The sequence below is a fragment of the Orycteropus afer genome, unplaced genomic scaffold (assembly GCF_000298275.1).
Source record: "Orycteropus afer afer isolate SDZICR_OR568_19922 unplaced genomic scaffold, OryAfe1.0 scaffold00006, whole genome shotgun sequence".
In the NCBI taxonomy this organism is placed as follows: Eukaryota; Metazoa; Chordata; class Mammalia; order Tubulidentata; family Orycteropodidae; genus Orycteropus; species Orycteropus afer.
The window spans coordinates 12,118,932-12,131,000 of record NW_006921593.1 but is presented as its reverse complement, the minus strand read 5'-3'; the positions used below and the strand labels follow the sequence as shown (position 1 = coordinate 12,131,000).

Genomic DNA, 12,069 nt, shown 5'->3' with positions numbered 1-12,069 from the left:
TACACCACCAGAGCACCTTATTGTTGTTTTTGTTATGTGCCGTCGAGTCAGACCTGACTCATAGCGACCCCTCCTTTGGTTTCCGAGGCAGTATCACTACAGAAGTAAATTGCCCCATCTTCCTTCCAAGGAGTGGCTGGTGGGTTTGAACTACCAGCCTTCTGATTAGCAGTCAAGTGCCTTAGCCACTGTGCTACTAGAGCTCCCCCAGAGCTCCTTAGTATATGAGTATCTAAAGGAAATACAAGGTATCTTTACAAAAAGACCAGATCTCTTGTTCTGATACTCTTATCACTTAACAGTACCTAAACTTGTAACCATCAAATTCTACTTTTTCTATTCGTACAACAGAGAATGGTGGTTAAGGGCATAAATGAGAGAGCATAGCTACCTCAAATGAATCCTAATTCCGACCTCTTACTGCCTGGAGGACTATGGGCAAGTTACTTACCTGTGATGCAATTTCGTTCATCTGAAATGAGGATAGTGGTGCCTAACTAGGGCTGTGAAAGGATTAAATTAATTAAACATGCAAACAAATTAGAACAATTAATGACATATCACGGGCTCATTAATTTGGCCATTAGTTTTCATACATTGTGCCAACTTAAGTGCCCTAAAACCAGTATGTTCCAGGCCTGATACTGATATTTAATTCTGAATATAATTAATTCCTATATTCCTGGGTTTCATCTGGCATAGAACCATTAGAATCCAACACCTGCTCCTAGAATAGTAACTTTCAGTTACCTAACAGTTGTTTGGATGTTCCTAACCATTGTTAGCTGTTGTCATCCACACTCAATGTAACAGTAGCGGTCCTATGCTCAAAGATCTATAACCTAGCTAAGCCAAATACCAAAAGGAAAACAAAAAAGTTACCATTCATGAACATTTTTGGTTAACTATATTCATAATGCAAGGAACTCTGGTGGTATAGTGCCTAAAGCTTTTGACTGCTAACCAGTAGGCTCGTGGTTCAAACCCACCAGTCACTCCTTGGAAGAAGATTGGGCAATCTACTTCCGTAGTGATACCACCTCAGAAACCCAAGGAGAGATCCTTATGAGTCAGATCTGACTCGACGGCAGCGAATTTAGTTTTTGTGTAGTTTGATTCATAATACGTACTCAAACGCCCACTGCACTAATCTTCCAAAAATACCTTCTGTTCTAGGAAAACTGGGGTACTGATAACTCTGTGAATGCCTTGCTCACCCCCAACCAATGTCTGTGCTCATGTTGTTTCAGTCAATTTGATTTCCAGCCTTGGCTCTACTCCAAACTTATCTAGATTTCAGGCAGAAGTTTAAAAATATTCATCAAATCTTTTTCCAGCTCTCTGATGCTATCTTTCCATTGAATTTCAAAACAGCTTTACCAAAAAGCTGCCCAACATGCACTGAAATATAAATATTACATGTTAAAGCAAGTTTAAAACTAGTACATGCAGCTATGTTCTCCTTTCCCACCAAAACCTATGTTGTTGTTGTTGTTATGTACCGTCAAGTCGGCCCCGACTCAGCAACCCCTCCTTGGGTTTCCGAGGCAGTATCACTACAGAAGTAGATTGCCCCATCTTCCTTCTGAGGACTGGCTGGTGGGTTTGAACTGCCAGCCTTCTGGTTAGCAGTCAAGTGCCTTAGGCACTATGCTACCAGAGCTCCTAAGGGGGTCTGCCTCTCCGTCAGGGAGTCGAACCCCGGTCTCCCGCGTGACAGGCGGGGATACTCACCACTATACTAACGAACCTATACTCCGGGAAAATGTGCCTTTATTTCCTTATTTTCTTTGTCTCTCTGAATAGAAATTAAGTAGTAGTTCTTTATCTTAATCAAATGGGGTTGTGGTGCAGTGCATTATTTCATATGGCTCTTCTAGACTTGGTCTTTGTGATACCCACCAGATGACTGGGTGGAATTATGCAAATGTGAGGTGCTTGTGGCCCACCAAGGGGACTGGATAGCTTAGTAACTAAGGTGCATGGCACCCTTGTGGGGTGGGACTGCATAAACAAGGTGTTTGGAACCCTCATGTGGGGACCAGTCAGCTTTACTGTCTGCGAGGCTTACGATGAGCCCTCCCAGAGGCAGAAACGGGGATGCCACTACCATTAAGAAAGAAGAGCCGTGAGTAGAACGCAAAGATCACAGCACTAAACCTCCCTGACCCAGGAGATAGACAGAGCTGTAATACTTTGCTGAGACGGCAAGAGATGGCAATCGACAGCGGGCGCTGCCCCCACTTCCTTCTCACAAGGGTACTATCAGGTTCCACTCAGTCGCTAATTTTATCAGAACCTGTGGATGAATGACAAAGGTCTCTCCTTTGCCCAGCTCCACAGTTAGTCACTGAAAAACTTACTGAATGCCTATTACATGCAAAACAAAACAGAGAACAAAGGCCCACCCTATTTGGATGACTGTAACTCAGACAGAGAAAGAAGCTCAAGTGACTAGTTAATGCCTCTGCAGACAAGGTTATCTAATCACAGCCAGCCTTCTGTGGTAACGATCACTAAGTAGAAAGGAAAGGGCATTAAGAGAAGGGACAGCTTGGAGTGGTGAAAATGTCATGAAGGAAACGTTAAGGAAGAGCTGGGCTCTCAGCTCAGATTTACAAACTACGCATCATCTGGGCAAGTGAAGGGCACAGGAAAGACACGGACAACCACCATTTGCATGGAAGAGGTTTAGAAACCTAAACCAGAGGGAGTTTAATGAACAGAAGGAATTCATTTTGGTAGGCAATTGAGTTGTTCCCAGTGCAGCTGTAACAGAAATACCACAAGAGGCGGCTTTAGCGAATACAATTTATTTCCTCACATTTTGTTGTTGTTGTTAGGTGCTGTCAAGTTGACTCCAACTCGTAAGAGACCGTAGGTACAACAGAACGAAACACCGCCCGGTCCTGTGACAGCCTCACGGTCCTGGCTATACCCGAGCCCATTGTTGCAGCCACTGTGGCAATCACCTTGCTGAAGGTCTTCCCCTTCTTTACTGACCCTCCACTCTGCCAAGCATGCTATCCTTCTCCAGGGACTGGTCCCTTCTGACATGACCAAAGTAGGTGAGACGAAGTCTGGCCATTCTCACCTCCAAAGAGCATCGCAGGAGGCTAGAAGTCGAAATTCAGGGTACTGCCTCTCACAGAAGACTCTCTGCTTGCTCTTGGGGAGAAGGCCTTGTCTCAGCTTCCCCAGCTCTGCTGTTCTCTGACAACCTACATGTGGCCACCTGTCATTCCCCTACTGGTGTTATCACTGTGTCTATCCTGCTTCCTATAATCCAGCAGTGATTAGGTTCAGGTCCTACCCTGCATGCAGATAGCCTCATTAACCTAATGAAGGGAACTTTACTCCCACACACAATCACCTTTCCGGGGAGAGAAGTCAGGACTCCAGCACACGTGTTCTGGGTCACACAATTCACCCATAACAGCAACACGGGACATGTTTGGGACTTGAGAAGAATTTAAACTCCTTTTCAGATGTCACAGGGAACACGCTGCGGGGCAGGGAATGACTTAGGCTGGCTCTTCTAGCCATGGTTTCTGTGACTCTCACCAGATGACTGGGTGACACTATGCAAATGTGAGGTGCTTGTGGTCTACCAAGGGGATCAGATAGCTTGTTAGTAATGCAAATAAGGCACATGGCTCCCTTGTGGAGATGGAACCATGTGAATAAGATATACAGAACCCTAATGTGGGGATTGGTCAGTTCTGTCATTCCCTGCTAGGCTTAAAATGAGCTCTCCCAGAGGCAGAAGGGGGATCTCACTGCCATCGAAAGTGAAGAGCTGGAGGTGGAATGAAGCATGTCCTTGGACCCAAGATCCCTGTGCTGGACCTCCTTGGCAGAGAGATGACAGCAATGGGACCAAGAAGCATGACAGAGTGGCAGGCTTGCCAGGCCACAGAGCGAGAAAGCTGAGTGCCTAGGGGTAGAAGGTGCTGGCAGAGTGCGGTGCGCCTATCAGCACAGCTAAAAGAGCTTTGTAACACTTGCTCAAGCAGGGAAGAGGCCAGGCTGAGAGGCCAAGGGCCTGATGGAATGACTGAGGGGAAGCTGTCCTGTTGGAAGAATCTTATCATGAGCCTTCCTGAACCTGACCTGTAACCTGTGACTTCTCTAATAAACCCCATAAACGGGAGTTGTCACTGTGAGTTATGTGTGGCATTTGCAACGAATTAGCAAACCCAGCAGAGACGTTCTAAGTGCTGTGGGAGGGGGAGTTGGTGTCAGAAACGGTGAGAGGCTTAGAGGGTGGTGGTGTGCCTGGCTGTTGGCTTCCACTTCACAGGGACCGGCTGTGGGCTGCTGATCCGATTCTGCCTCCGCTCGTGAAGTTAGGGGGTCACAGCAAGATGCTGCCCTCCGCTCTTCTGGCAACAGCTACAGGCTCACCTCGCCAGGCGAGCAATGGTAGCAGTTGGCTCTTCAGATGAAAAGATTTTACAATTTCCAGGGAGGATTCATTGTAACCGAGGCAGGAGAGAATGTCATTTATATTAATGTGTGAAGGAACTGGGAATATACAGAAAACTATGAAGGCATTTCACTAAAGACAAAAACAGAAACCATTGAGGGAAGAACAGTATAATCTAACAATTAAAGCGAGGTAGGAGCTCTGGTAGCATAGTGCCTAAGGCACTTGACTGCTAATCAGAAGGCTGGAGGTTCAAATCCACCAGCCACTCCCTGGAAGGAAGGTTGGGCAATCTACTTCCGTAGTGATACTGCCTCGGAAACCCAAGGAAGGGTCGCTATGAGTCGGGTCCGACTCGACAGCACATAACAACAACAACAGGAATGATGTGTAGAATTCACAGCTGGGGAAAGTTCATAGTTTGTCACCAAATATTGTGAGAAAGAAGAAAGCAGACTATTGCTCTGGTCCTGCCTTTTCATGAGGAAGAATTCTTAATCAGACGACAAGTGAAGGGGCTAAGATACCACTCTCGATGTCAAAGCACAAATACAATCGCCAAAATATCCTTAAAATTTGAGACTAGATGAGCCCTTTTAAGGATTAAACACAAAGAAAAAAACAATGGAGACTATGTCCTTAAAGGACATTCCTGAGGAAGGTAAGAGAATGAAGCAAAACCCACTCATGAAATAAGCGTATTGCACCTCCACTAGGGGTCAGGCACCTTCCCACCTCCTCTTCCCTGGAATATGAACGAGCACTTGGGAAAAAGAGGAGGCCCTCTTAGTGCTGGATCGCAAATCAACAAGGCTGGATCTCAGGAATCGTGACTAGCACTCCCCGATGACACACAAGGGGACCCTGCAATGAGGCTGTGACTGAGGACAAGAGCTCAGGCAGAGGACTGGGCTCCCCCATTGACTGCGCAGAGAGCGGAGGAACAGAAAACAAGTCCGAGGGGTTCCACAACCAGGAAGGAAAGAAGATGGAAGACAGAAAGCACAAAATGAAAGTCTGAAGCTAGTTTTTATGTCCCATGTGTTAATGTCTGAAGAAACCAAAGCTGTGATAGCAGGGCCAGAAGTTACTGACAATGCCCAAGAGAGAGGAAGTGACTGAGTGCTTTCTACCGTAAACCCCGGAAAATTCTGCTAAACAGAAACCAGATGTGAACGAGGTGACAAACCTGTGTATGGGTGTTGGAGGAAAGTGGTATCTGAATGTTCGCTGCTGTGATTTAGGGTATCTAAGGCGGATGTTTTCACTCACTCCCAAAGGTCTCAGATGATCATTAAAAAACCTTCAAAGTCTGGTAACTTACCTGGACAACTCTGACATGGACATTCGCCTTCTGCTATCCATGGCTCCTCCCCCTGCTCCAACTTGATGATCACGTCTGGTTTGGTAACATCAAACCCTGTAAACGAGAAACAGAGAAGGACATGGACCAGGGCTAGGCTTCAGGCTCTGAAGCGTAAGAAGATGCTGCTTCATAGCCTACAAAACAAAAGCGCCCATTTTCACCTTATCACAAATTAGAACCTTTCAATGGGGAAACAAAGACACAAACACTGTACCTACTGGGCCCATGGAGCCAAATGGTCTTATCACCTACTTCTTCAAATTCAAGGACAAATCACTGAATTACAGGTGTCACACAGAACCAAGAGCAAAAGCTCTGCTCACCCAGTGTGACGAGATGGCTGTAGTTCTCCAGCATCACATCCCGGTACATTGTCTTCTCATCACAGTCCAGGTGCTGCCACTCCTCCTGGGTGAAGTTCACAGCCACATCCTTGAAGGATACTGGCTCCTGGAATAGCACCGTGACTGGAACTCAGTGCCACAGAAAACAGATGCATTACCACACTCACTGGTCAAGTTAGCCATCAACACTGTATGCCTTAGTCTATGTTACAGACTGTGAGAGAAAAACACACAATACTGAAAAAACACTGCCTTAGAGTTCTTAAGTAATATATCCAAAAAACCAACCTCCCCCCAAAAAATAACCTCAAATGGTCTCAAATAAATGACATCAGTTTTCACCATAAGAAACCAGAAAAAATTAAACCCAAGGTAAACAGCATAAAAATTGTAAAGATAAAAGTAGAAAACAATTAAACAGAAAACAAAAGGAGTAACTAAATGAAGCCAAAAGCCTGTTCTTTCAGAAAGCCAATTAAAGAAAAACCTCAAGCCAAACTGATCAAGGAAAAAAAACACAAATCACCAACACCAGGAATGAAAAAGATGACATCACTACAGAGTCTACTGATGTCAAAACAACAGATAATATTACAACTAACCTTAGGTCAGTAAATCTGACAACTTACATGTCTTTGAAAGACACCACCTGCCAGAGTTCACTCAAGAAGAAAATCCTAACCTGAACAACCCCTAACCACTAAAGAAACAAACACCAGAGATCTCATGATGGAATTTTGCATGACCAATGACTTACTCATTGCAAATACCTTTTTTAAACAATACATACACGGACCTCACCAGATGGAACACACAGGAATCAAGTCAACTACAGCTGTGGAAAGAGGTGATGGAGAAGCTCAGTATCATCAGTCACAACAAGCCCCAGGGCCGACTGTGGAACAGACCATCACCTGCTCATATACAAATTTAAGATGCAGACAAAGAAAATTAAACAAGTCCACAAGAGCCAAAAGGTAATCTTGATTATGTTCTATCTGAATTTAGAGACCATCTGAAGAACAGATTTGATACACTGAACACCAGGGACTGAAGATCAGATGGGCTGTGGGATGACATCAAGAACATCACACACGAAGAAAGCAAAAGGCATGAAAAAGACAGGAAAGGAAAAAAAGAAAATGGATGTCCGAAGAGACTCTGAAACTTACCCTTGAATAGAGAGTAGCTAAAGCAAACTGAAGAAATGGCAAGATAAAAGAGCTGAGCAGAAGACTTCAAAGAGCAGCTGAAGAAGACAATCATAACAAAATGTGTAAAGACCTGGAGTTAGAAAATCAAAAGGGAAGAACACGCTTGGCATTTCTCAAGCTGAAAGAGCTGAAGAAAAGTTCAAGCCTCCAGTTCCAACACTGAAGGATTCTATTGGCAAAACACTGACTGATACAGGAAGCACCGAAAGATGACGGAAGGGACACACAGAGTCACTGCACCAAGAACTGCTTGACATTCACCTGTTTCAGGAGGGAGCGGTCAAGAGCCTATGGTATCGAAGGAAGAAGTCCAGGCTGCACAGAAGGAACTGGTGAAAAACGAGGCTCCAGGAAATGATGGAACACTCACAGAGATGCTTCAACAAACGGATGCAGCACTAGAGGCACTTACTTGTTTATGCCCAGAAATTTGGAAGACAGCTACCTGGCCATCTGACTGGAAAAGACACATGTTTGTTCTCATCCTAAAGAAAGGTGATCCAACAGAATGCAGAAATCATTGAACACTATGACATGCAAGGAAAATTTTGCTAAAGATAATTACAAATGGCTGCAGCAGTACACTCATAGGGAGTGGCCAGAAACTTAAGCTAGATTACGAAGAGGGTGTGGAGTGAGGAATATTATTGCTGACGTCAGATGCATCTTGGGTGAAAGCAAAAACTACCAGAAAGATTTCTGTCTGTTCTGTTGACTATGCAAAGGCGTTCTGTGTGGATCATTACAAATTATGGGTAACATGCCAAGAATGGGAATTCCAGAACATTTCATTGTGCTCACAAGGAACCTGTACATAAACCAAGAGGCAGTTGTTCGAACACGACAAGGGGATACTAAATGGTTTAAAATCAGGAAAGATGTGCATTAGAATTGTATCCTTTCATCACACTTACTCAGTCTGTATGCCGAGCAGATAATTAGAGAAGCCAGATTATATGAAGACTGTGGCAGCAGGATTGGAGGAAGACTCATTAACAAGGTACGATGCACAGATGACACAACCTTGCTTAACAAAAATGAAGACTTGAAGCACTTACTGATGACTATCACAGACCACAGCCTTCAATACAGATTACATTTCAACATAAAGAAGACAAAAATCCTCACAAGTGGTCTGACAAAGACTGAAGTTGTCAGCGATTTCTTTTCACTTGGGTCGATCCACAATCCCATGGATATGGAAGCAGTAGTGGAGACATCGGAAGACGTGTTGCACTGGGTAAACCTGCTGCAAAGGACCTCTTGAAAGAGTTTAAGAGCAAAGATGTCACTTTGAAGACTAAGGCGCGCCTGACCCAACCCATAGTATTTTCAATCGCCTCACGTGCATGTGAAAGCTGATACAATCAATAAGGAAGAGGTAAGAAGAACCGACATATCTGAATTGTGGTGTTGGCGAAGAACACTGAAAATACCACGGACTGCCAGATAAACAAAGAAATCTGTTCTGGAAGATGTACAGCCAGAATGTTCCTTAGGAGTAAGAATGGTCAGAATTTGTGTCACATATTTCAGTCATGTTATCAGAAGGGACCATTCCCTTGAAAAGAGCATCATGTGGGTAAAGTAGAGGGTCATCGAAAAGGGGAAGGCCCTCAGGGAGATGGACTAACACAGGGCTACAATGACAGGCTCAGCACAGCAACTGGGAGGATGACGCAGGACCAGGTGGTGTTTTGTTCTTTGTGCAGTTAGTATGAATCGGAATGGACTTGTCAGCACCTTAACAACACCACCACCACCACGACCAAAACCGGGACTCTCATTTCGAGCTCAGCTTCAGTAGGCCTAAAAGTATCACGATGCCGGCACATGTGAACTTGGAATGTTCTTAGTGCTGATCTACGACTCTTACCGTATTTTAGACAATCGTGTTTTTTTTTTAATCTATTTCTGCTTTCCCATTTTAAAGTATGGAACCTTATCAGCCCCGAAAATGCACCACAAAACAAAGTGGGAAACGAACCACTGGGAAAACTCACCTGGGAGCTGTTCATTTTTTGCTGCAGTTGGAAAAGCGTAGAGAACTGTAGCGATGGCTCTAGGAGTGAAAAAGCCAGGAAAGGCAGTCAGGAGTGAGCCGGCCTGCCTAGGGAGGAATCCCTTGCAAAAGAACCACCCCAGAACGCTCAGTAAGGTAACAAGTTTGACAACAGACAAGGAGCTGAAAGGGTGACGAGGACAAATACCTCCCTACCAGTGTAACTTCAACCTGACCATGTGCTAATCAGATGGGTTAGATGCTACTGGGGAACAGTAACACTTCCTGTAAACACAAGGCGCAAAGGATTTCTCTGATCATACAGCTCACCTATTTTCTTACTGTCTCTTTGAATTTCTTAAAGCCAAAGAATCCACGAGAATTGAGAACATGCGTTCTCAAAAACGCGGTAAATGTGCATAAAGAGACTATTTTTTTTTTCACAGTCATGTGACTAGGTTGCTGGTGCACGTGAGAGAATGTTATTAAGAACTGGGATAAAGTGAATGGAACATCGGCTTAGCAATCCCACCTACAAACCCTGTGACCTTCGCAACCCCAAAGCTGATGACAGGCGTTGAGACCCGTGGGGAACCTGCAGAGGCTGCGGGGAGGAGGGGCGGGGATGCAATGTCCTGGCTGTGGCTGGTGCCCCCTTCACCCCCACTAAACCCCGTCCTCACAACCTTCCCATGCAGGCCCTTTGCGGTGCAGCCAGCCTCACGCCCTCAAATGCAACGCGCTCCTCGCACCTGGAAGCGGCCGACGCCCCCCGCTATCACGCCCTCTGTAATGCCCTCGCGTGGGGTATGCACCCCAAAGGCCTGCTCGCTCGGGGCCCGCAGACACACGACCTACCCCTTCGGGGGCTGCTCGGCCTCTGCCCCACGCCTCGGGTGAGTGGTTCGGATCCGGGACTCCTGAGATCCTGCCTTCTCCCTCCCAGCGGACAGCCTGTTCCCGAGAAGCCGATCGGGGCGTACAGGACAAGCTCACTTCAGCCGGAACGTTTCTCGCGGGCCCAGACTGGCCTCCCACGGAACTCAGCGCCCCGGGACCTCGGCCGGGCCGCCAGAGATGCAGACCGCCCGGTCCTGGGGAGTCCGCGGAGCCTGCGCGCTCGGTCCGGGCCAAGGGAGGCGCACACAGCCGCCGAGCACCTTCCCTGCCGCCGCCACCACTGCCCAGCTCGGTCCCTCCGGCCACAGCGCCGCCGGCTCTGGGGCTCGCGCTCGGGAGTCCCCCTGGAGCCTCCGCTCGGCCCACGCGAAGCCCTGCCCGCACAGCACTGCGCTCGCCTGGCTGCCCTCTCGCCGAACAGTCCACACAGCAGCAGGCACCGTAACTCTCGCCCACCGGAGGCCAAAGCCTGGAAACGAGGGCGAGGGATGACCTGCCGAGGGACCGGAAGCGAGAGCAGTGCGGCGGAAGTGCGCATGCGCGAACACGCACGCAGGCCTGAGTGCACATGCGTAGGAGAATACTGGAAGGCCGCCTTCCGTGCCTCTCGCACGACTACTAGTTGGACTCCGTTTCCCTCCAGTCAATGCGCCAATTTTTAGGGACCGTCTTAAACGTCTCTACCTTAAGCGGCTGTTAGGAGGCGTTGCTTGCGAGGAGCGTTGGGACTATCTCTATATTTTTTTTCCCTTTTATTTTAGTTACGAAGTATCTGATAGGGCTAGCAAATCCAAATTGCTCTACTATTTCAGAGTTTTGCTGAATATTCTTTTTTTCCATAGGAATTTTATAATTAACTTGCCTGTTGTTGTGACTTGCCTAGATCCAGGAAATAATTAAATCTACAAGGGTTTGTAATAGGAGCGTGTTAAAATTATAAGTTAATTTAGAGAAAATAAGCATTTTTTAAAAAATTATTATACTGATACTTCTTATCCAATAATATGTTCCCATTTGATTCAACGTAATTTTATATACTTCTTTAAGTTTTCCTTATTGTATCGGTTTAAGTTTTACGTTTTCCTTATTGTATAGATTTTGCACTCTAAGTTTGTTTCCTGCTGTTTTACTTTTTGTTGTTATTGTAATGAAGTCTTCTCTTCCACTACATTTCTTAACTGGTTACTACATATCTGTATATATGGCTAATGATTTCTGAGTGCTAACTTTTATCCTAATAATTCACTAAGTTCTCCTTTTGCTTGTAGAGTGTTTCCATTGATTCTCTTGGATTTGTTAGATATACAGTCATGCCGTCTGGAAACAGAGATAGTTTAGTATCTTTCCTTTGAATTCGTATTCCTCTCAGTTCTGTCTTTTTTGGTTGCCTTAACCAATCTCCCTGACAAGATGTTAAATAGTAGTGCCATTAGTGGGAACAGTTAAACTAATTCCTGGCTTCAGTGAGAAGCTTCTAATACAGGGGTCACCAAATTGTGAGTCCTGGGCCAAATCTGCTCACTGCCTGTTTTTGTATGGTCTGTGAGCTTTTATTTTTTTATTTTTTTAATTGTTAAGTAGCGGAAAAAGTAAAGGCAAGAATACTATTCATGAGACATGAAATTCAAATTTCAGTATCTTTAAATAAGATTTTATTGGGACACTGTCCACGTTCAGTTGTTTATGTACTAGCTATGGCTGCTTTCACTCTACAACTGCAGAGTTGAAGTGGCAAAGCCTAAAATAGGCACTAATTGGCCCTTTACCAAAAAGGTTGTTTCAGTCTCCTATCTTATTCTTTTTTTTCTACATGA

The 12,069-nt window shown here is 45.6% G+C and overlaps 1 protein-coding gene across 1 annotated transcript; it reads right to left on the bottom strand.

The window, feature by feature from the left end:
- Positions 1-5,324: 5,324 nt before the first annotated feature.
- LOC103198609 (RB-associated KRAB zinc finger protein) lies at positions 5,325-9,371 on the bottom strand. The gene is made up of 4 exons (XM_042781127.1): positions 9,357-9,371; positions 6,119-6,245; positions 5,754-5,849; positions 5,325-5,353 (listed from the first exon to the last, which is right to left on the bottom strand). The coding sequence occupies exons 1-4, from the start codon at positions 9,369-9,371 to the stop codon at positions 5,325-5,327; spliced, it is 267 nt and encodes an 88-aa protein (XP_042637061.1).
- Positions 9,372-12,069: the final 2,698 nt, after the last annotated feature.